We start from the raw sequence: 24,067 nt of genomic DNA on the forward strand, positions 1-24,067 counted from the left end.
TATAATTCAAACCTCACATACTAGGAGGCTTATGGCGCGCAACGTGTGATCATGTGAACTTCATTAATATCAATATTTTAATTTAAAATGATTTCAACCACATTTTGACCATAATAATGTTGTGTGAGAAGTATGCTGTGTCGTGTTGGCAAGCCAAACTTTGTTTTTTTTTTGGGGGGGGTGTTTTTCCCTCTTTGCTTCTCAAAAACTTCATTTCAGCTGCTTGTATTCTACTTTTATCCTTTTTTCTCTCCTACATACAGTTCATAAAAAAAACTTTCAATATTTAATCAATATCCCTTCTCTTTTCTTCCCCCGCAGAACGACGAATCCCTCACTGCACTCACAGACCTGCGCGACATCGTGATGACCTCAGACATCTCCCCGTTCGAAGTGAACCATTCGGGTCTGGTCCGCTCCCTGCTCGGTTATTTGACCCGGGTTACCAGTAGTAGCTCCGCCACTGACGGCTCGGAGGAGAGACAGTGTCGACTCCGCAAGTTCCTTCACGTGTTTGCCAAGTGTCCGGTAAGTTGATTTTATTTTATTTTTCATTGCCTATTTTTACTTTCCTTATCCTATAGGAAGGAAAGTAATGTAATCGGGTCAAATTTTCGATGGTCAGTTTTTAGTGCCAAAACACGTTTTGAGGTCCCTAGAGCCTAAATCCGAAGTTTCAACCATTGGTCCGTGTGTGTGTCTGTCTGTCTGTCTGTAAACAAAATATCTCGAGAACGGTAAGAGCTAGAGACTTGAAATTTGTAGCAACCCTAAAATTCCAATGCACTCGACCCCAAATTAACCTTATTCTATTCTAATTTTTCCCTCCTCTAATTTTTACTTTCTATTACCTTTACGTATAGGGAACCTATACAAGGTAATGAGTAAGTATTTTACTTTCTTTATCCTATAGGAAGGAAAGTAATGTAATCGGGTCAAAATTTCGATGGTTAGTTTTTAGTGCCAAAACACGTTTTGAGGTCCCTAGAGCGATGGCTCGGATGAGAGACAGTGTCGACTTCGCAAGTTCCTTCATGTGTTTGCCAAGTGTCCGGTAGGTTGATTTTATTTTATTTTTCATTGCCTATTTTTAGTCCGTCCTTCCTTTATTATTACAATAGTAATAAAAAAGTATAAGGGACGGACTATTGTATTCACTTCGGTGTCGTCTTTCTGTCACTCGGTCTGTCCCCATAGAAGGACTTATCCAAACCTAGTCGACCTTTAAATCAAATTAAAGGTCTTTTTCCGAGGAACACGAAAATGGTGGTGCAAATTTTGTCCAGAAAACCATAAAGCCAAAAATCAAAAAAAAAAAAAAAAAAAAAAGGGGAATTTTATTTGAGGTCCCTAGAGCCTAAATCCAAAGTTTCAGCCATTGGTCCGTGTGTGTGTCTGTCTGTCTGTAAACAAAATCTGTCAAATGTGACAAGGATGCGACACGAAACTTTTGGTTAAGATCGGTGCAACGGTTGGCGGCATTTTACCGCTTTTTGGCGGTTGTGACAAGAGTGAGACACGAAACTTTTGGTTAAGATCGGTGCAACGGTTGGCGGCATTTTACCGCTTTTTGGCGGTTTTCGGTGTAATTTGACAATATATCGGGAACGGTATGAGCTAGAGACTTGAAATTTGGTATGTAGTTTACAAATGTGACAAGGATGCAACTCAAAACGTTGGTTGAGATAAGTGCTGCGGTTGGCGGTATATTGACCGCTTTTTGGCGGTTTTTGACCGTTTTTTTTTTTTGCGGTTTTCAGCTATACCGACTAAACGGTTAGAGATATTGTAAAAGTTTGGCTATAAGAACAAGAACACCCAAAATGAGCATCATTCAATAGGATGAGGAAAGTCGTGTGATGTTCACACCAGATTTTTTTTTTTTATTTTTCTCTTGTTTCAGTTGGAATCGAACGTGATAGTAGAGCACAAGGACTGCAGTGCGGAGCCGCTGGCCGCCCTCATTGCCAAACTGAACGGCTGTGTCTCCCAACTGGAACAATTACCGGTGAAAGTACACGACTTGCCCGCCGGCACCGGGTCTACCACCGCTCTCAAGTTCTTCAATACACATCAGCTCAAGGTAAACTTAATGTGTAATAAATGCAAATAATTATCGGTATAATTATTTAGAAAAGAATCTTCACAAATTAAAATATAAATTTTAAAAGATAATTGAGATTCGACATTCAACTAAAGAAAGTTTGGTGAGCTTTCGGGAATACTCAGATTCCCATCGTCAGACCAATATCACGAGAGAGGTGTTGACTCTACGAGCGCTGGAGTAGACTTCAACAATAATAATAATAATATTGTTAATAATAATAAAAACTTGTGTTGATGTTTCTTTTCCCCCAGTGTCACCTTCAACGGCACCCATCCTGCACGTCTCTCAAACAGTGGAAGGGGGGCACCGTCAAAATAGACCCTCTGGCCCGAATGTGTAATACACATCAGCTCAAGGTAAACTTATAACTTGTGTTGATGTTTCTTCCCCCAGTGTCACCTTCAACGGCACCCATCCTGCACGTCTCTCAAACAGTGGAAGGGGGGCACCGTCAAAATAGACCCTCTGGCCCTGGTACAGGCCATCGAACGATATCTAGTAGTGCGAGGCTATGCCAGGATACGAGATAAGGATTCGGGCGAGTCTGACGAGGATAATAGTGAAGAAGATATTGACGATACTCTGGTAAGTGATGGAATAGAATAGAACATACCCTGCTTATACTGCCAGAATGACACTGAAAAGTCCCTTTACTCCCGCAGTCTCTGAAAAGTCCCTTTACTAAAGAATAGAATAGAATATACCCTGCTTATACTGCCAGAATGAGACTGGAAAGTCCCTTTACTAAGGAATAGAATAGAATATACCCTGCTTATACTGCCAGAATGAGACTGAAAAGTCCCTTTACTAAAGAATAGAATAGAATATACCCTGCTTATACTGCCAGAATGAGACTGAAAAGTCCCTTTACTAAGGAATAGAATAGAATATACCCTGCTTATACTGCCGGAATGAGACTGAAAAGTCCCTTTACTAAAGAATAGAATAGAATATACCCTGCTTATACTGATGGAATAGAATAGAATATAGCCTGCTTATACTGCCAGAATGAGACTGGAAAGTCCCTTTACTCCCACAGTCTCTGAAAAGTCCCTTTACTAAAGAATAGAATAGAATATACCCTACAGGCGAGCCACAAGCTACAGTTCCTGATAGGAGGTCATCCTCTATTGGAATAGAATAGAATATACCCTGCTTATACTGCCAGAATGAGACTGAAAAGTCCCTTTACTCCCGCAGTCTCTGAAAAGTCCCTTTACTAAAGAATAGAATAGAATAGAATATACCCTACAGGCGAGCCACAAGCTACAGTTCCTGATAGGAGGTCATCCTCTACCGTTATAATATGACTGTGTACCAGGCTGTTCTGTGTACATAGTGTTAATGATTCTGTGTTTTGCAGGCGGCTGTGGTAATAACACACGGGGCGAGACACAAGCTACAGTTCCTGATAGGAGATCACCCCCTACCGTATAACATGACTGTGTACCAGGCTATTAGACAGTTCTCGTGTGTAGGCCACGGGGAGAATGGAGGCCAGGGCCATGGAGGGTGTGAAACAGAGTCGGAGTCGGAGGCCCCGCTTGGCTCGGCCAGCGTGTGGGTAAGTAGAGGCCAGAGGCCGCGGGAGGACATTATTATTATTATTCGTTATTTATTTCCAAGTTCCACTGTATTTGATTTCCATCATAGTAGAGCTCTGATGGTTGTTTTATTGTCCTTATTTTCCGGAGCACCAAAACGACTGCTACATTTGTGTTGTGTGGCCTGTGTCGTAGCATGCCCATCCCTCAGTTACCTTAGTATGCCTCTCATCGGATGGGCAATGAGAGACAATACTTCCTATTTAGGTGCTGGATCAACATGACAACACCAGAAAATCAAGCTCTGGCATTTCCCACTATAAATAATTGGGGAGCTCAAATTTAATGTGTTCTCTGGTAGTTCTCTGCCTTGGTTGAGACTCGAGCCCGCGTTTTTCTGATTACCAGGTGAGTAGGTCAACAGGTCCCAATGCCGGGAAATTCTCAATGAACGTAAAAAAAGGAGATCAAAGGATGGCTGTGTATGATGATGCTAATAAAAGCTTTCTGGTGGCATCCTTTTAATAAAATTTCTACATGTGGTCTATTTAATGGATTTTTAATGCCATGAGAATAAAAATAAAATCATCAGCAATCAACTGTGGAGAGGGAGAGAGGAAGTTGACGCCCGTAAAGGAATTGATAAACGGAAGGACAAAGAGTAATGAAAGTAAAGTATTCAATTTAAGTACATTTTTTTTATGTCTTGCCAATTGCGTTTCGCGAAATGACACAGTATAAAAGAATTCACACGAAGTTAACAGTCTTGTAAACATGAGAAGAATTTCATGTACATCAATGCAATGCATAATTATTATGATCGACCAAAGGACAGAAAGTGATTACTTGGACATTTAATTAATGTTTGATTATAGCATTCCGATCAGTTGATAGAAATAATATTCATGTTTGATTGTACTTTGTTCATGATCAATGCATGTGCTTAAAATTGAGAAACCCCTACCCCTTGCCTCTCAAACGTATGCACATATTTCGCACCCCTTGCATATCGAAAAAAACCTCTCTCTTTTTGTATCACATTTAAAAACCAAAAATGAAATGTATGGAATAATAACTCGAAAAAACTATTTAATACTGATTATTTGCTGTAAAATATTCCCAAAATAAAACGTTCCTGATAAAGTATAGGGAGACGAAGGGGGCCATCAAATTAAAAATTGTTCAGAGAGGTCTGAATGAATCATGGGGTGGATGGTGTTGGAAGAGAGAGGGCGGGTTTCAGGTCCATCTTACTTCTTGCGATTTCTGAAACACGTAAACATAAAACAACATTTCATTAGAAATATTATCAACTATGTTCTCTACCATCTAACCCTTGGAGCTCAAACCCCAGCAGAGTTTAGACTGCTGGGGTAAAGGGACTTTTTAGTCTCATTCGAGCAGGATAATAAAATTAAGGTATATTCTATTCTATTCTATTTTATTGTGGTCAAATTCTCAAATAAATGATAAAATTGCATGGCTGAGGATCGAACCCACACCCTCCTGTTTACCAGGCGAGCGTCTTGTCCACTACGCCACCGAGACAGGTCGCTCCTCACTTAAATACACCTCGATATATTTCCGAAGTCCATCGTGCTAAGTCCAAGGTCTGTTCAAAGTTAAAAAAAAAAGGTCTCCATAGGTACGGAAACCTTTGAACCAATCAGAAGGCGCCTTTCTTTACTGGTACAGTGTGAACCGGTTATTTTCTGAAGATTTCTAAAGGTCTTTGTATGGGAAGATTCGATGATGTACAACACATTTGGTAACACTCTACACGAATCTAGTTTTTAACTTTCTATTTTTTCTGAGTTTGAACAAAGCCCAAGTTACTCACTTGTTTTTGGACCCAGAAGACTGGTGTTGCTGTTGGGACTTGGATTTGCCGTGGCTTTCTTTAGCGCTGGCTGTATGCTTAGGTCCGCCTCGGAGGTAGATAATGGCCAATCCAGTGATGAAGAAAGACCAGAGCAGAATGGCCGGGTCTGCAGTAGCGGTGTACTTGCGAATGGAGTCCAATGCATCTGGGGAAAAAAGGGATATTTATGTACTTAAAATGTGAAACATTAAGGAATTTACTTGAGTTTGCTAACGTAAAGCGGTGACAACATTTACAAGAGGAGAGAGGCGAGAGGCAAGGATGCGAGCTACTTCCACGTTGATAGAGGAATTACATAAATAGTAGGTACTTAGTTAGGTGCATTATGCCTAATACCTACATCGTGCACAGAATGACTAGGAGTTCATATTGAAGTGTCACTTTAACTCGAATGGCCTCCACTCACGCGCAGTCCGTCTGACAGAACGTGTGTGGCGGAAAAAGCTTGAGGACCCAGGACTCAGACGGTCTCAAAGTCTCCCCAGGTCAAGGAGGTGCTTTGCCTATGAAATAATTAAGGAGCGCGATAGCGCTCCGCCCCGCCAAGTCAAGAAAGTTTGACCGTTGAAATATACAAGACCTTGTTTAGACTGTGGGAGTAAAGGGACTTTTCAGTCTCATTCTGGCAGGATAAACAAAGTATATTCTATTCTATTCTATCCAATACATCACCTACCTTTCACTTGGGGCTCAATATGTTCCGGCTTTCTCTTCTTCAATATTCCGAACTGTGTCAGGTAGGCAATCAGTGGCTGATGATTGGCCTCAAACTCCGGGAAATATTCTTCCTCACGTTTCCGAATCCACCACTGGGTGGCTTTCCTGTTGAAATAAGGAATTTCATTGAGACTTTGTCGTTTGGATTCCATGATTAAAAGATTTGATAGAGGGAAATGTAACAACAGAGATCTTATCGTCCCGGTATCGAAGAGAGAGGAGAACAAGATAGGAAAAAGCCAGCCGTTCCGAGAACGAGTACGTCCTGGGCGATAACCACGTTCTAAAGCTTACAGGGTACGCACACTACCCTCCCAGCTAACTCTAGGCTGACTCGATATTCTCTGGATTTCTGGATTTTTTTTTTTTTTTTTTTTTTTTTTTTTTTTATCAAACTTGTCATTTTTAATTTCCTTCGCCTGTAGGAAGGAAAGTAATGTAATAATTATATTTGTCCATAGATTGTAACCCTCTATCACCGACACTAAAGTGGAAAACCAGGGAAACAATTCCCGGCATACTCTTCCATTTAACCCTCCAAAAACTCACGTGTTGGCTGGTGTGTAGACATATTTGTACGAGACGGCTCGGAGGAACGCAGGCGCCTTGGCTTTGAACGGGTAGTGGGTCGAGTCCAGGAGAGACAGAACTTCAGGCTGATGGGTGAGGATCCTGTAGGCGAGACTACTGATCCAGGGGTTCTGATGATAGGTGCCCAGGGCGGCGAACCACATCTGCCAGTCCAGACGAGGCTGATGAGGAGCTAGAGAAGAGAATCAGGTCCAATAACATTATCAGAATCTTTTTTTTTTTTTTTTATTAAACTTCATTTATATCTCTACAATGAGACTGAAAAGTCACTCTTTACCCCCGCAGTTTAAGTAAGGTCATACCTACCTACATAATTATATTTTAAGAGTATTGAACTATTGATAGAGGAAACTCTAACAAAGGAGGTCTCCCTGACATCGAAAAGAGGACAGAATAGGGGATAGGAGATAGCCAGCCGTTCCGAGAACGAACCATATCTGTTTAGGATAAAGTTCGTCCCGGGCGGGAATCGAACGCTAACAAGGCTGGCTTGAGTGGAGAGCAAAACCTCCGTGACTTCTCCTTGGTAGCTCACTCTTCGTTCACTCACCAACAAACGGCAGTGTTCTATTGACGTTCCCCGGCTTGTATCGGAACGGGATCTCCGTCCAGGGCCCTTGTCGGTTCTGAGCGCCCTCTATAATAACTTCTGGACGGCCATCTACTCCAGTCATCACTCGGAACAGAGCATACGGGTTGGAAATGTGCAGGTGGGCCAGTTGACCGTGCCAGGATTTCACCATCGGGTGTAGAGTCTTGTTGACGGCCGGGTGAAGATTGGCCAGAGGTACCTGGAGAGAGAAGGGGTGACGATTTTTGAAACTATTAAATAGAATATACCCTGTTTATACTGCAAGAATGAGACTGAAAAGTCCCTTTACTCCTGCAGTCTAAACAAGGTCTTATGTATTTGGTACCGAACTACGGACCCCTTGAGACACATGAAGAATAATTCTTTCAAGAACCTAGAAGTAATTAAGCCCACAGCAAACTTCCAAAATACGAGCATATCGGCATTAAGTAGATTCGTATAAGCTTAATCTTAACTTAGCTTAATTTTAGGGCTGTTTGCCCTTACACCTAAGCCTCAGTGTGGGCTTTTCATGTACAGCCCGCCAAGTCCAGAAAGTCTTACCGCGCTACTAGAGATATTACACACCACAGAGAAAGTTTAATTCTTACCGTATTGATGGAGAAAATGAGCAGTGAGGTGACAATGTAGAACGACGTGACTACCAAGGAATTCAGCTTGCCTAGTTTGCTAGGAGTTCTCATCGTGTCCCAAAGTGCGGTAGTCGCAGTCACAATGAAAGAGGCTAGGCCCAGGTAGAGGGCCAAAATGAGGCCCTGGCCCAGGTAATCGTCGTACTGAGATTTGGAGAACGCTGAGGGGAGAAGAAAGCAGAGGATCATGATTAAGGCCCTTTCCCACTTGTCGTTCAAAAAAAAAAAAAAAAAAAAAAAAAAAAAAAAAAAAAACGGGGGGGGGGGACCCCCTTTTTTTAAAAACAATGCCCAACAAAAAATTCCTGCTGAACCGCTCTTCCGATCTAGTGGGAACACTCTCATTTAAATTACATTGCCTCAAGGAGATTTCCTGTCGTAAAAAAAGGAAAAAAAAAAAAAATCGTGTCGTGTGTAGCATCAGTGAATAAAGGCCAAACCCTACTTTCTGGATACAAGGTTCAGGGATATTTTTTGATCTACGAGTACATTAACATAATTTATCGAAACTCTCTATGTTGTTTGAGCGACTTTGGCCGAAATCTCAAGTCCTGAGAACCGCGAACTCTATTAGGGCTTTTTCCTCATAATAGCCTTACTTAAACAGCGGCCAAAACCGAATACTTACTAATCTGAGATTGCACAGTGAAATTCTTCTGATCAACCTTGATACCAAACAGCTTGTAGAATGCAAACACCGTGGCTCCAAACATGACCAGAGATACCATTGAGGATAGAATCGACAGCAGTTTGTTCTTCTTGCGATTCAAATCTGAAAATGAGAGCAAATTTGGAATTGTGGGTCTTAAAACGAATTCAAGGCCATCACAACTGACTATTTGAAGATGGGCAAATTATTTGATAAACAGAACACTAACCTATAACTGTAAAAAAAAAAACAATAAGGACAATCATGTTTCAAATCAAAGTGACCCCTAGGGCAAGGTAAACCCTTTACCCTAGACAAGTACCTAAGTACCATATTTTACTTACCTACATAAAGTGAATTGACTTCAATATTACCAAGAATTGGGTACAAACGTGATAAAAAAAACTTAATAGCAGGATTCCCACTCAGTAAACTCTTTCCCTTTCAGCTTAACTCCATAGTAAAGAAAACCCACTCCGAAGCTTAGTTGTAGGGGCAGTGGGGCAAACAGCCTTAGTTCTATGAAACTACTAACCTCTTCCAAGTGAAGCAATAACCTTTTATTTATTTATTTATTTATTTTGACAGAAAATTCGTCTGAAATGCCCACCCCGGTACTACAGTGCATTTCTTCAGGCTGTGAAGCAATAACCTACCTGGATAGAAGTAGGAATCGTCCAGTAGAGACAAACACAGGGCAATGGTCAACAGATTGTACCAGTTGAAATTACCGGTGGCAATGATGGTGAGCTGAAGAAACAGCTGTGAAACAGACAAGGAAATATGGGTGAGCAAGTTGACATTTTCCATTTAAAAAAAGGCTAGAGTTGGAAAAGCTATCCTTTCCTTTCCATGTCCATGAGATAGGGTGTTAGAAGGATTGGGGGTTTGAAAACCCCTTAGATGCCCAGAAACAACCTCGTATGCTGGAACCACACATTGCTTTACTGAAGTGAAGCAATTTTAATAATAATAATGTTTTGTTTTAGATTGGTTGGTAAAATTTATCCCTCTAAAAATGAATGCCTATCCTGAATTCCTGACCTGGAATCAAATGGCTACTTTGTAATGAGCACATGTCTTGGGTCTGAAGATTTTTCACTTTCACTTGGACTTGAACCACCAGCCTCCAAATTCAAAGTCCATCACACCAAACTACCAATATTCTTTTACCTTAGGGAAAATGACCAAGGAGTCAACTCCGAGCATTTGAAAACAAACATTTACCTGGAAATAGAAAGCAATTTTCTTGGCACCTTTGAGAGGCAGTAAGAACAGAGGTGGTAGTAAGAGTTCAGTGGCCAGAGAGAACGCTGTGGTCAGACGTAGAAACCAGGCAGGAAGATGATGTGAGTACCAGGCTAGAGGTGTAGGCAGTCCCATTGATTGGAAATGAATGCCCAGGGCTTAAATCAGAAGAAGGAGGAATGGACCAATTAAAAATGAAACAAGTGAGTTTGTATCTTGGGGATTTTTTTTTTTTTTTTTTTTTTTTTTTTTTTTTTTTTTTTTTTTTTTTCCCCCCCTTGGGGTTTTTTTTTTTTTTTTTTTTTTTTTTTTTTGTCTTCTCTCTTTTTCTCTCCCACTCACTCCATCAATCTCACTCTGTCTCACACACATGCTACCTTTTCTCCTCCTTTCCCTGTCTCTTTTCCATTTTCTTCCTTGTTTCCTTTCCTTCGGAAAAATCTACATCTCTAAACTCTCTCCATACCTAATTGGTTTCCAAAGGGAGTTCTCTCACCTTTCAAAGTCCACCAAGATGGGTCTCCAGAAGACAGCTTGTTGATGGGAGATGTCACAATCAGACGGAACAGCAACCATCGGACCAGCCAGAATTTGACCTGGTCACTTGGTGAGGATCCTTTACGAGAGGAGTCCTTGTTGATACCAAACGGAGACACAATGATGCACAGGAATCCTGTTTCCAGCAACAGAGTATCCCTGGAGAAGAAATATCATTAATTGAGTAGAATGGCAAAGGCAAAGTAACAAAAGTAAAATAATAATAATAAGACCCTAAGACCTTGGATGAGAATATCAAGAAATTGGAGGGCGACATATCACTTCACAAGATTCAGGATATTGCTCTGTGTGGAAGTGCCCAAATCCTTAGGAAGACCATCTACTAGAAGCAAAAAGAAACCTGGCCTGAGGATTCTGGTTGAATCTTGGCCAGATTTTATTGATTCCAACAGTATATGTTTTATTGTTGTGTAGAAGCTGAAAATAATAATAATAAATAAATAAAAAAAATCAAAATAAAATTGGAACTTAATAATTTTAATTAAAGAATTTTTTATTACTGATTACATTTTTTTAGACATTCTTTAAGTCCAATTCAAATTTACTCATGAAGATTGATTCAATTCAGCAGAATAGTTAACATAATTAATTGATACCTTTGGTGATTAAAATCTTACCATTGGAATGACATGAAAGTTTGACCCACTTGGAAGAGAGAATAATACAGTGACCAGAGGGCAAAGAAGTTTGGCTTACAACAGAACTTCTGTGACACAAATCTGAAAAGAGAAAAAATTAAAACACATTATTACTACTACCGAAAGCACAGGGCTGTGCTTTCAGCACAGGGCTGTGCACAGCACAGGGCTGTGCACAGCACAGGGCTGTGGATTTATTACCCATTGTTTGTCTTGCTTTACTATGAGCTGGATAAGGCTCAGCACAAAAAGACAAGGCATAAACCCTGATATCATCATTGGAAATAGAGAGCTGCTCTTTTCTCCCATTTAGAAGAGAAATAAAAAAATAAAAATCTAATGTGAATCACTAAGTGTGAAAAAGGGATTAGTCATATATTTTTGGAATTCACTTGGGTATATGACATATACTTTGACATCTTACCCTGTAAAAGCCAAGAAAATTCCCACCAATGAGATCACATCCATCATGTATTCCGTACTCAGACCGATAAATGGGGCCAGCCATAGCAATGTAGGCTTCCTATGCAGTTTCTTGCTTAATGGTAGAGACTCATCTCCTTCCAGTTGACTCCGAGCAGGAAGGATTCCATTGTCTCCAAACAATCCTGTGGTAGAAATAAGAACATAATTAAGTGCTGTAGAAAGAGACAAAAAAAGTACTTAGGTAATTAAGAACTAAAAAAAAAAAAAAAAAAAAAAAAAAAAAAAAAAAAATTTTCAAGGTTTTTAACCTAATGAGGAGTTACATGTGTTGAAGACGGAAAGATGTTAATTTTTTCAAGATTTTTCCTTAGACATATGAGCTTTCTTCCAAAGGATTTATAACCCCAACCAACTCCAACTAAATTCAACATCTAGGGAATTATTGCACACCAGTTTGATTACAAACATCTTGCTGGAAGACGTAAAACTGAGACGAAAACCAGCCCTCTCAAGCCACAGACAGTAACAGTGGCTTTTCAGGGTACCTGGAATGGGGACTACGGTCAAGTCTGTCTCCAGGAAGGAGGGTACATTGACATTAATTATGTACCTGAATACTCCCTCGTCAGACCCCTACGATTTGGGGGCCTGATGGCACCTCATTGTATACTCTCTTAATGGATAGTATATGGACTCACAGCTTTTTCTCTGGAATAAACCTGAGTGTGTGGACTCTTTAGAGGTGCTGCAGGTGAATTTTAGAGAAACTGAAGAGGTTGATATATACCAGTGAGGGTAGTTCTAGGTTCCATCAAGGCCCTAGGATAGCAGACCTATCAAACCCCTTCAGTTTGGGGGACCTGAGCTAGCTCTCTGGCCTGGATGGCACCTATTGGTGTCCTCTTAATGGGATAGTATATGGACTCACAGCTTTACTCTGGAATAAACCTGAGTGTGTGGACTCTTTGGAGGTGCTGCAAGTGAATTTTAGAGAAACTGAAGAGGTTGATAAATACCAGTGAGGGTACTTCTAGGTTCCATCAAGGTGGGGGGATAGCAGCTCAGGCAGGGGAAAAAATACTAGTCACAATAGATCTACAGAGGTCGCAGTGTTAATTGCATACTCTCTTGGGAGAGGAGCAACCAGTCCCATAATAGAACAGAATGGATTGATTACAAAGCCAGTCCCTTGAGATCACACAGACCTGTGCAGGCCAACAGACAGGAATTTTTGCACATTGCTCCCCAGGTTTTTAGCAAACGCTATGGGTTGTCCCCTGAATAAAATTCCCCATGACATTGGTTTCTAATAGCACCACTTCTACTTACCGGGAATCTGAATATAGAGGGAAGCAAAGGCGAACACATACACGAGACAAATGCTTCGTAAAAACAGGTTTCTCGTGTATCTGATTTGAGCCATGGTGGATCGAAAAACTGGATAAAACAAATCACAGCCGCTTCCAGAGACGAGATTATTTAAATTGAATTAAAACATGAGGTACACAGATAGAATGACAATCGATACGCGAGAAACAGAGATTTAATTCCGGTAAAATCCAAGTGAAAATGGGAGTTGAAAGCTGGAAAGTTGAAAGTTGGAAACTTGAAACTTTTTTATGCTTAGGCCCTAACGATTAGCGATAGGCGCGATAGCGAATAGCGAAGCCGAAAAACGAAGCGCTACCTGCGCTACGAAGTACGAAGCCGGACGCCATATCACACTGTTGCCAAGTCTCGTTTCAAAAATTATGCTCACTTTTGATAAGGAAAAAAATATGTGCAATGAGTATGAAAAAGCATTTCGGTAGGTATTTTCAAATCAAATGTGACTTGCAGAACTTTCCAAAAGTAAAGGTCCCCATGAAAATCATGTGAAAAAGTAATTTTTAATCATGTAAAAAAGTATGAAAAAAGTAGGTAGGTACCTACCTCGAAATTTATTTAAAAAGTCAAAAAATACAAATTTATTTATTAATTTTTTGTTGAACGGGCCCCAAAAATTTATGCTCAAGGCAGACGAAAATTTATGCTCAACAGCTGATTTGAGGATGTTGCCGATCCGCAGATTCCGCAGTCCGCACGTGGTTAAAAAAAGTAAACAAAAAATTTAAATAGAAATTTTGAACTTTCGAAAGTTTCGAGTTTTACTTTTAATAATTTACCTATAAATTACCAATTTATGAATCAGATAGTGTTCTTAATATACAGAAATGAGTCTTCTCAACGAAGTCGCTTTCAGTTATGACGGGAGCGGAGCTATTTCAGTATGGGAGCCCAAAGGTGGGACACTACTCATGAGCTACAAGGGAGCCAGTGTTTTGAGTCCCCACTCAATGTGTTTGCTGGGAAATGACTATGTGCTAGGTGTAGAAAAGGGTAAGTAGTGTAAGTACTTATTGGTCAGGGTTTGTTGTTGTAGCGGCTTTAGCTGTAGCCGAGTAGTGATGGCAGAATAAAGAAATGACATCTTTTTGCCATACACCAGGTTGATGGTCTCTAGCCATGTATATTTGGATTGTCCTGAACCACAGTCAACGGTTATGAAGACTCATACTTATTCCTTAAAGTCGGAGAGAACACTTTGAAAAGCTATCAGGCTGGTTAGGGTTAACTCTTCTCCTCCCTTTTATCATCCCACAGCTAGACTTGAATGACCTTTTTGAATGGTAACTCAGTTCAGTTACTCAAGACAAGACTAGATTTGGTAACTCCCAGATCTACAGAAATGGATGGAAAATTCAAGATTTCCTACAAGCTCTTGACATTGCAACATTTATAGAAAGTACCTAACAGGTTTTTTTTTTTTTTATCTACTTGTTTTTCTAGGAAAGCCAATGATTCAGGCATGGCCAGTGAACAGCCAAGAGAAGGCTCAGCTCCGTTTAATATGTCCAGGCCGAATTAGCTCTATGCAAGCCAGTCCTGATGCAGCATACATTGCTGTGTCCATTGAAACTAAACTGCATATGTGGCAGGTAATTTGCTGATAATTCTCTTCATGTAGGAGGTTTTCAATTCCATGGAAATCCTTCTTCTTTCTTATAACTTGAAACCCAGATCTATGACCTTTCATGAAGAAATCACCTTTTTTTTTCAATACAATACCTAGGTAGGTAGGTAGGTAGGTAGGTACTTGCTTTTTTTCAAAGCACTCTGTATGATTGGGCCTTAAGACCAAACCAATGAAGAAAAAAATACAAAGGTGTAAAGTGTTTGCTCCCCCTCCATCATAAGGAAATGCACCTTTAAAGTATTAATTTCAAATATTTTCTTGTTAATTTTTTTTCCTTTGTCAGATATCATCTGGAAGGTTGCTAGCCACAGCAAGTAGTCACTATCAACCTATCACCATTGTTAAATGGTCAGCAGACAGCAACTTTATTGTGACAGGTAATAATTTGCCTACTTTAAATAGGTAATGGACAACAGGAGTTTTTAAATAAGTACCCCCAACTTTACCTTTTTCCAATAGACCATGTGTGTCATTATTTTGACACAAGCATGGACTTAAAGAGGCCAATAATGAAATGGATATTTTAATTAAAGCCATTAATGAACTTTTAATCAATTAATTAGCTAATCATGCAATATTTGTTTCAATTTTCACCTTATCTTCTTAGCAGTCCATTATATTTTTTTTTATTATTATTTTTCATTAATAGTTATAAAAAAATATTAATAAAATATTTCTAGGTGGAGAAGACGGTACCATTTGTGTATGGCAACTATCTAGGCTGATTTGTAAACAGACTGTGGCCTTTGGCATACCAGGCAGCTCGGGCAAAGGTGTCACTGGCCTGACTGAACCTCTACACGTGAAATCTCAACATTCCCTTCCCGTCACTCATGTAACACTGTCCAAACTTGGTGCTAAGTCTCGAGTAGCATCAGTATCCCATGATAGAACTTGTAAGGTGGGTAACTAAATGAACAAAGTGAGCTCTTAGTTTTAACCTTTATCTTGTGGTAATGTGTCCATATGTGGATACATTTAATCACCTGACCATTATTTTGGTGCTCCCTTTGAGAGTCTAAAAAATATTTGTCATTGGTCATACCTATAAGGACCCTGCAATGGCCATCTTCTGAGTGATTTCCTAAAGTCTCTAAAGCATTAGTCTTTTTTTTTTACTTTTAATGGTTTGCTTGATTTTGATGACATTGGTCAAAAAAAGTTTAACACAGAAAATTGAGTCCCAGACCCTATTGAGTCTTTGAGGACCCTAGTAGGCATCCCTTTTCTGTGTAAAATCAACAATTTTATTCACTGAACTACCTACAAGTTGATTTTTTTTACCTATCTAATCAAAAACTTTGCTAGCATTGACTCACAGATATTTAAACCTTTCATGCTTATCCTACAGATATTCGACCTATGTACTGGTGAAGATCTTCTCAGTCTAATCCTGGACACTCGCCTGACATGTGTAGCATTTGACGGCACTGAAGACAACATATACATGGGCACAAGTGAAGGAGTTATCAAGTCATTCTGTCTGAGACAAGTGCCTCGAACCCGGGACCATCATATACAAGACTCGACCTCGAATCCAGACTTCATAGGTAATTTAGAATAGAGTAATTTGTTAGTAGACCAGTGGTTGCCAACCTCTTTTGGGTTGTGAGCTACTCAGATAACTAGGAGAATCTTGGCAAACTACCTTTTAGTCTTTGAACCAAAAATTTACGATTTGGCCGCCATAAAAGTTGCGACCATCTGCAAGCTGCGAGCTGCCAGAAAACCTCTCCAATCAACACAACGAGTTGGTGATCCCTGAAGTAGACTGTTTATAATCTCATGTTAAAGTGTTTGTCAAAGTAGAATAGAGGTCTTTTTAATTCATTAATGCAACTCATTTATAACAACACGGCAAAAAAAAAAAAAAAAAAAACATGAGGAGTTACATGTGTTGAATAGAAAGATGTAATTTTTTCAAGATGTTTTTCCTTAGACATATGAGCTTTCTTCCAAAGGATTTATAGCCCAACCAACTCCAACTAAATTCAACATCTAGGGAATTATTGCACACCAGTTTGATTACAAATCATCTTGCTGGAAGACGTAAAACTGAGACAAAACCAGCCCTCTCAAGCCACAGACAGTAACAGTGGCTTTTCAGGGTACCTGAATGGGACTACGGTCAAGTCTGTCTCAGGAAGGAGGGTACATTGACATAATTATGTACCTGAATATCCCTCGTCAGACCCCTACGATTTGGGGCCTTGATGGCACCTCATTGTATCCTCTTAATGGGATAGTATATGGACTCACAGCTTTTCTCTGGAATAAACCTGAGTGTGTGGACTCTTTAGAGGTGCTGCAGGTGAATTTTAGAGAAACTGAAGAGGTTGATATATACCAGTGAGGGTAGTTCTAGGTTCCATCAAGGCCCTAGGATAGCAGACCTATCAAACCCCTTCAGTTTGGGGGACCTGAGCTAGCTCTCTGGCCTGGATGGCACCTATTGGTGTCCTCTTAATGGGATAGTATATGGACTCACAGCTTTACTCTGGAATAAACCTGAGTGTGTGGACTCTTTGGAGGTGCTGCAAGTGAATTTTAGAGAAACTGAAGAGGTTGATAAATACCAGTGAGGGTACTTCTAGGTTCCATCAAGGTGGGGGGATAGCAGCTCAGGCAGGGGAAAAAATACTAGTCACAATAGATCTACAGAGGTCGCAGTGTTAATTGCATACTCTCTTGGGAGAGGAGCAACCAGTCCCATAATAGAACACTCAAACCACCTACCTCCAAATTCTAAGTCCACCACGCTAACCATATGTTTTCATTTTCTATTATTCTCCAGGTCATGAAAAGCAGGTAACCTCTCTATCCTGCTCGATCACAGGGATCACTCTCCTCTCATCCTCGGCAGATGAAACACTGAAAATATGGCATACCATTAGTAGACAATGTCTACGTACCATTCAGCATAAGGGTCCCGTATTGGGCGCTTTCCTTGGTTTACTACCGCCTGCAATACACGACTATGATTTTACTCCTAAGGTAATCAATTGCACAGCAACTTCATAGATATTACACCTCTCGTAGCCAGCCTAGTTACCTTGGTTGGTAGCGCGTCTGCCTTGTGAGCGCTAGGCCGCGGGTTCGATTCCCGCGCGGAGTAGATTTTATCCTGAACGGATAATGTTCGTTGTCGGAACTGCTGGCTTCGTTCTACCCTGTCTTTCTTCTCTCTTCGATTTCGGGACGATAAGACCTTAGCACTTACAGTTCCCTCTATCAAACCTCTAAAAAAAGGCTGCCTTCCTAGCTAGGTATCTTTTTTCTTCAAAAATCTAATTTTCATATTATTTTCCCTTTCCGTACAGATTCTTCTGAAAAGTTTCGACAAGACTGTGGAAGGCAATGCGGAACTCGTCATTGAAATCAACTCCACCACCACACTCCCCTGTGATCTGCTCAGTGACCAAAACCTAACCACCAATCAAATCACTGGAACTGGAGCTCCCCTGGTGGCTCAAACTGAAACCAAGACGCTGTCCAATAAGAAGAGCGTGTTGGAATCTAGTCAACAAATCGAGATCGATAAGCTGAAAAGGATCAACAGGAATTTGTACGAGTTTTGCGTGAAGCATATTCTGCAGGCTGACAAGGGGAAGAGAAATTCCAAAGGTCGAGGAGTGCCACAAGTGGAATCGCATTATAGGAACCAGAAGTCCAAGCTGCTCGGATCGAAAGCTAGAAAGAAGAAAAAGAATGGACCGGGAGATAAGAAGTTGAACTTTGCCAATACAAAACAGAGAGTTAGCACGGTGCAGGAGATACTGAACTTGTGAGGTAGGACTTCATTTTTATACCTAACTCAACTTTTTAGTTGAAAAAAAAACCTCCTGTTCAAGTTAAACAAGAATAATTTTATAAAAAATTGAGGGAATTTAGCTAAAAATCATCGACAGTAGAGCTGAATTCCCAGTTTGTAACGGAGCAAAAGGGGAATTAACTGAATTTGTGAGTTCTGTCTGTTTTGTTGTTTGGTTGTGCATCCTGTTTTCTAAAGCTATGTCCACACATAGTCGACGCCGTCGATCGATGGCATGGCGTCGAGTACGTATGGACACAGCTTTAGATCAAGAAGGAAGGCATTGGATGATGAACATCTTTTTTTATCTTTCAAGGTTCTGATGATGATAGGATTTTTTTTAGGTACATATTTGTTCTCACTCAGACAAGCTTACTTGGACATTTCTGTGTGTTTCTCCTTTGACTAGGACCTATTATTTATCGCTCTGTTAAAGTTTATTATTTAAAAAATAAAAAAAAAGAGAAATATTATCTTTTTGAAGCCACTTTTATTTACGTCTCTTTGATTACAATCCAAAATCCTTTGGTCATGATCGCATTTGATGTCATCAAAAACGCTCGGTGTCTTTGACTTTCTTCTGATAGGTGTTCAACTTTTGAAAAAATGCAACATCTTGTCCTAGCTTTCACTCGAAATAAAGCACTCGCTACTTATGTACGTATATTTCGACTTATGACCTTTTATGATTTTTCTACCAATCCGATGCTAGAATTTTCAATTACTTGGTTATTATTCGAGAGTACATATGTTTCCCTCTCCTTTCTCTCTTTCTAGGTCTCTCTCTCTCTCTCTCTCTCTCTCTCTCTCTCTCTCTCTCTCTCTCTCTCTTTCTCCTCTTAATTAATAGTTCAGTTATCTTTAATTATCCATACATTCTAGCCCATATCCCATACTAATTTCCACGTCTTGTTCCTCAGAAATTCCCTCTCTCCCTTTCTCTTTCTCTCTCTCTCTCTCTCTCTCTCTCTCTCCACTCCACTCCACTCCACTCCACTCCACTCCACTTTACTCCTCTCCCCTCCCTTGCTGTCTCTCGTTTTCACTCTCCCTTCCCCTCTCCTTTTTTTCTAGCTCTCTCCCTCTCTTCTTTCCTACCCTCCCTCTCCTCTCCCTCCCCCCTCCTCCGTCCTCCCAAATCTCACTCTGTCTCTCTCTCTCTAGCTCTCACCCTATCTTCTTTCTTACGCTCACTCTTCCACCTCCCCCTCTCTCCCTCTCGCTCCCTCCCTCCCAAATCTCACTCTGTCTCTCTCTCTCTCTAGCTCTCACCCTCTCCTCTTTCCTACCCTCCCTCTTCCCTCTCCTCTCTCTTCCCTTTGTCCCTCCCTTCCCATCCCTCTCTCTCACTCCCCCTCTCCTTCGAGCTTTCTCTCTCACCCTCTTCCCTTTCTCTCTCTCACCCTCTCTTCTTTCCTACCCTCCCTCTTCCCTTCCTCCTAGTGTACATACCTACATGGTTTGGATATTCACTTTGAGTCTCTTGAAAGGGCTCGTGGAATAAATTTGAATTTCTAAAGAATCCTTGTGTCCTGTTGACACACACATACTACACATGTTTTTTTTTCTCTCTCGCCTTTTTTTAAATATGTGCATAATTTATATCGAGCTCTATCTTATTCTCTGTTTTCCCTCCTTTTTAGCCCGTCCTTCCTTTATTATTACGATAGTAATAAAAAAAAGGTATAAGAGACGGGTTATTGTATTCGCTTCGGTGTCGTCTGTCTGTCTGTCCCCATAGAAGGACTTATCCAAACCTAGTCGACCTATATATCAAATTAAAGGTCTTTTTACCAGGAACATGAAAATGGTGGTGCAAATTTTGTCCAGAAAACCAAAAAGCCAAAAAACCAGGGTGATGGGTGACTTAAATATTAAAAAGGAATAAAGGGAGAACGGGCTCTAGTCTTGATTTTAAATCATTACATGAAAGTAAAATCAAAAAAATCAATTCAATGATAATAATAATAAACTGAATATTAAACAAATTAGGTAGGTACATAGGTACTGATTTTCTTTAACCACGATCGAATAAACTACGGGCTAAAAAATTCCCGGAGGGACGGGCCCAGCTTGTTCCCTCCATTTGTGTCCGGCTCTCTCTCTCTCTCTCGCTCGCTCCCTCCCTCTCTTTCAATATCTCCTTGCACCTCTCTTTTCCCTGCCTTTCGCTCTCCATCTCTCGCTCTCTCTCTCTCTCTCTCTCTCTCTCTCTCTCTCTCTCTCTCTCTCTCTCTCTCTATCCTAAAAAAAAAACAGTTGTACACTGTTGGAAAACATTGCTAGTGCTAACACTAGTTCAATATCTACAGATAAAACGTGCCATTTTATCCATATGTCCTGTCATGTCGAATCTCATTAAATTTAAACTAATGTGGTTTAAAATAATTATGATACATAATAATAAGAATGATGATGATAATAATAACAACAAGAAAATAAATATAGTTTAAAATATTAAAGATAATAATCATGAAACAAGCTTAATTGCAACAAAATGTAACTCGACGGATCAAGGTCGGTACTGAGTTTATTGTCATCAGTGGAATGAAATTTAATTACTAATTTACTCTCTATGGGAATAAAGCCAAGTTGACTGACAACTATATACATATTTAGGTATAATTAATTATTACCTACCTGTAGGTATTTTATCTAAAAAAATATCTAAAAAAAAAAAAAAAAAAAAGGAAATTACCCGCATTTTTTTCTTCTGCCTCCCTCCCCCCTCTCTTTCTCTATTTTTCTCATTGGCTCTTTCTCGTAATGGAACATTGGAACACATACTCACATGCTCTCACACTCTTTTCCTTTAGTTTTTTTTTTTTTTTCTCATTCTCTCCTCTATCTGTCTCCCTCTCCAATATTTTGTATCGTTCCCTATTTATCTCACTCTTTTTGTCACAAGGAAACATCTCCTGATTGAACAGTTTGTACTGGGGAATTGAAAAAAAAAGACTGAGAGAGGGACTGGTAACTGCTGAAGTCTTGTCTTCCTAAAAGCGAAAAGAGAAGGAAGACAGGAGAAATCCAGCTGCTCCTAGAACGAACCTTATCTGTTTTGGATAAAATCCGCTCGGAAATCGAACCCGCGACCTAGCGCTTACATCAAATAAACTTGTTCATTACTTGTCTTACTTGTTTTGTAAATCTAGCCAATTTACAAAACATACTTATAAACGCACTGTCAGCCTCTGGCTTATGCAAGATTCTAATTCCAATGCAACCTAAATAAATTTACGTAGAGTGTACGAGTAAATTTAAAATCTATGTATTAAGACTATTAAAGTAGTCTCCGTGCTCTAAAAGTGGTTATCGTCGGAACTACGGGGTTCAATTTCCAGCTGAGTCGAAAAAGTTTTTCGAGCTACATATTTACTTAGAATTTGTGTTTAGCTGTTTCGGTATATCAGAGTGATGGAAAAAAAACATACCCCCGACCCAAAGTTGTGACTTGCCGAAAAAGGGATATCATCCCTAAAGGGAATTGAGCTAAAAAGAGGTGCTAATATACATATATATATATATATATATATAAAAATCTGGTGTGAACATCACACGACTTTCCTTATCCTATTGAATGATGCTTATTTGAGTGTTCTTTTACCCTAACTTTTACAGCAGTTACAGTTCCCTCTGTCAAACCTCTTTAAAAAAATAATAAACGCTGTGGGTTGCACTTCAACAATAATCAGGTTGTGATAAATTTTCTGTTCCGGTATACCTGCACAGTTTACTTGAGTTAAGGGTAAGAAATAATCAAATGCGGGTAGGTACCTACTAAGCTCGTGTCCTTTTGAAAACCGTAAGAAAAAGTTGACGCTTCAGTTGTAATAGTGTTAGGCGGATTTCACATCTAGACTGCAACTTGTAGTATACGCCAATTTTCATGTTGAGGGCTACATTGCTACATAGTCTTATGGGCCTGTTCACACTTAAACTTGAAGTTCTATCTTGCATGCTCTCCTTCAAAACTCTTGTCGAATCAAGATGATACTCAGTCAAAAGCGAGATCCATGTCAAAACATTCATTTATCACTTTGTATTTCTTTTTACTTTCAGGGGTTCAGCTCGGGTTTGTAAATCAACGTGTGGTACTGCTTCATCTTCCTTTCACCGCTACCAATCATCTTCCCTATCGAACATCATGACCAGCGCCATTCTCAAAGAAGATCTCCCACAAAGCTTCACAGTCAAATATCTTGGCAATGATGAAGCGCATGGACTCTGGGGTATCAAGCACACCCGGAAACCAGTTGACAACCTTGTGTCACGTGCCAAAAAACCGGGAACCCACTTAGCAACCGTCACATTAACCATCTCAGCGGAAGGTGTTCAAATCGGGGCTCCAAACCAGCAGAAGGGCATATTCAAAGGAAGTCGGAGCTCTGGCAACACGGCCTGGTTGCCAATTGACACCATCTCGTACGGCGTGCAAGACCTTGTGTTCACTCGGGTGTTCTCGATCATCGTCGTGCAAGACTGTACCGACATCAAAGTCAACAATAACAACATCCCGTTCGTATGTCACGCCTTTGTGTGCGACAGTCGACAGATCGCGCGTAGTCTAACGTACACTTTAGCCAATGCTTTTCAGCAATATAGTCAACGGATCAGAGCTGCCCAGTCTCAGTCCAGTTCAAGACAGAGGAGTTTCCTCACTATGACCCAGTCATCATCAACTATGTCATGTTTTGACAAGCAGTTTGCCATCAATTTGATTTCCTGTGAAGATTTTGGTGGCGATGGTGTGAAGGACTCGGAGGCTTAAAAAGTTGATTTCAACGCCCTAAATAGGAGGAAACTAGAAACCCCTTGTTGTAGAAAGTTGGATTAAGACTTTTCATTTCTAATTTCAAAGAGAAATACCTAAGAGGTCAGATGGAAATTGGAATTGCAGTTTTTTGTGAACCCGAAAACCCAGAAAAGGTCAGTTGTTCACTTGACACTGAAAAAGTTTACTTTATTGAAGCACAAAAAACACTTTACATTCAGAAAAAAATGTGTGTAGGTAGTGGTGTAAAAAAATCCAACTATGATTTTCAAGAAAAATTAAATAAAAATTGAGCTTACAGGCCCCTTCACCAAAATTTGAGAAACCTCTCTTTAATTATGGCTTAATTGACCAAGTTGGTGAATCCTTTTGAAACGTAACTATCATTATTTGTTATTTCATTACCATATTTATTCCCATGTATTTTATTACCATTGTCTACCCTACCATACCCACAGCACTGGTCAAGTAACTGTGGGGAAGTACTTCAAATTTCCATTTGTCAAGTAGGTACCCCTGTGCTCGACTTATGAAACCTCACAAGCACAGTTGCATATAAACTTTAATAATAATTAGAAAATGTACTCTCTGGTACTATTCTTCTCTCTCTCAAAAAAAAAAAAAAAAAAAAAAAAAAAAAAAAAAAAAAAAAAAAAAAAAAAAAATTTCTCTGCTTGTGTTTGTGCAAAAATTGTCCCCACAGTGTGGTTTACTAATTAATTCTACCTAGAGCTTAAACATGGAACTAATGGCCAATTTAAAATCAGTTTTCTGTAATTTCTCACTGGTACTTGCTTATTTTCGGAGATCTAAATGAAATCACATTACCTACTGGAAGGTTCCCATTTAATTTTTACTTTTTACCGAAGTTTGTTCCACCTA

At 39.9% G+C, this 24,067-nt stretch overlaps 4 protein-coding genes across 4 annotated transcripts in view; 3 read left to right on the forward strand and 1 right to left on the reverse strand.

The window, feature by feature from the left end:
• Positions 1 to 3,935, forward strand: part of LOC103516418 (E3 ubiquitin-protein ligase TRIP12-like) — a 7,461-nt gene extending 3,526 nt beyond the window's left edge. The window contains exons 2-6 of the mRNA XM_026825933.1: positions 322 to 528; positions 1,904 to 2,083; positions 2,359 to 2,463; positions 2,501 to 2,692; positions 3,471 to 3,935. Coding sequence (XP_026681734.1) covers positions 322 to 528; positions 1,904 to 2,083; positions 2,359 to 2,463; positions 2,501 to 2,692; positions 3,471 to 3,935 — 1,149 coding nt within the window. The remainder of the gene's footprint in view (positions 1 to 321; positions 529 to 1,903; positions 2,084 to 2,358; positions 2,464 to 2,500; positions 2,693 to 3,470) is intronic.
• A 199-nt stretch (positions 3,936 to 4,134) lies between these two features.
• On the reverse strand, positions 4,135 to 13,237 carry LOC103513404 (lipase maturation factor 2). Its single transcript, XM_008478266.3, has 13 exons — positions 12,914 to 13,237; positions 11,583 to 11,766; positions 11,138 to 11,239; positions 10,459 to 10,658; positions 9,942 to 10,120; positions 9,371 to 9,476; positions 8,694 to 8,837; positions 8,024 to 8,226; positions 7,392 to 7,632; positions 6,800 to 7,013; positions 6,210 to 6,355; positions 5,492 to 5,678; positions 4,135 to 4,917 (listed from the first exon to the last, which is right to left on the reverse strand). The coding sequence occupies exons 1-13, from the start codon at positions 13,005 to 13,007 to the stop codon at positions 4,902 to 4,904; spliced, it is 2,016 nt and encodes a 671-aa protein (XP_008476488.1). The 5' UTR covers positions 13,008 to 13,237; the 3' UTR covers positions 4,135 to 4,901.
• Positions 13,238 to 13,668: 431 nt separating this feature from the next.
• LOC103513500 (WD repeat-containing protein 18) lies at positions 13,669 to 18,904 on the forward strand. The gene is made up of 7 exons (XM_026827240.1): positions 13,669 to 13,963; positions 14,414 to 14,562; positions 14,884 to 14,977; positions 15,281 to 15,501; positions 15,952 to 16,150; positions 17,395 to 17,594; positions 17,921 to 18,904. The coding sequence occupies exons 1-7, from the start codon at positions 13,798 to 13,800 to the stop codon at positions 18,386 to 18,388; spliced, it is 1,497 nt and encodes a 498-aa protein (XP_026683041.1). The 5' UTR covers positions 13,669 to 13,797; the 3' UTR covers positions 18,389 to 18,904.
• Positions 18,263 to 23,794, forward strand: LOC103513594. Its single transcript, XM_026827301.1, has 2 exons — positions 18,263 to 18,389; positions 22,474 to 23,794. Exon 2 carries the CDS (start codon positions 22,559 to 22,561, stop codon positions 23,180 to 23,182), a length of 624 nt encoding a protein of 207 aa, XP_026683102.1. The 5' UTR covers positions 18,263 to 18,389; positions 22,474 to 22,558; the 3' UTR covers positions 23,183 to 23,794.
• Positions 23,795 to 24,067: the final 273 nt, after the last annotated feature.

The sequence above is a fragment of the Diaphorina citri genome, unplaced genomic scaffold (genome assembly GCF_000475195.1).
Source record: "Diaphorina citri unplaced genomic scaffold, Diaci psyllid genome assembly version 1.1 scaffold3, whole genome shotgun sequence".
Taxonomy (NCBI): Eukaryota; Metazoa; Arthropoda; class Insecta; order Hemiptera; family Psyllidae; genus Diaphorina; species Diaphorina citri.

Bases quoted from the DNA above. Each gene is read 5' to 3' on its own strand.
- LOC103513404 (XM_008478266.3), bottom strand. From the start codon at position 13,007: ATGGCTCAAATCAGATACACGAGAAACCTGTTTTTACGAAGCATTTGT. The intron at 10,659-11,137 runs GTAAGATTTTAA...TTTCTTCTCCAG, and splicing joins ACTTTCATGTCATTCCAATG to GGATACTCTGTTGCTGGAAA. The intron at 8,838-9,370 runs GTAGGTTATTGC...TCTCATTTTCAG, and splicing joins CGATTCCTACTTCTATCCAG to ATTTGAATCGCAAGAAGAAC.
- LOC103513500 (XM_026827240.1), top strand. From the start codon at position 13,798: ATGAGTCTTCTCAACGAAGTCGCTTTCAGTTATGACGGGAGCGGAGCT. The intron at 16,151-17,394 runs GTAATTTAGAAT...ATTATTCTCCAG, and splicing joins CTCGAATCCAGACTTCATAG to GTCATGAAAAGCAGGTAACC. The intron at 17,595-17,920 runs GTAATCAATTGC...CTTTCCGTACAG, and splicing joins ACTATGATTTTACTCCTAAG to ATTCTTCTGAAAAGTTTCGA.
- LOC103513594 (XM_026827301.1), top strand. From the start codon at position 22,559: ATGACCAGCGCCATTCTCAAAGAAGATCTCCCACAAAGCTTCACAGTC.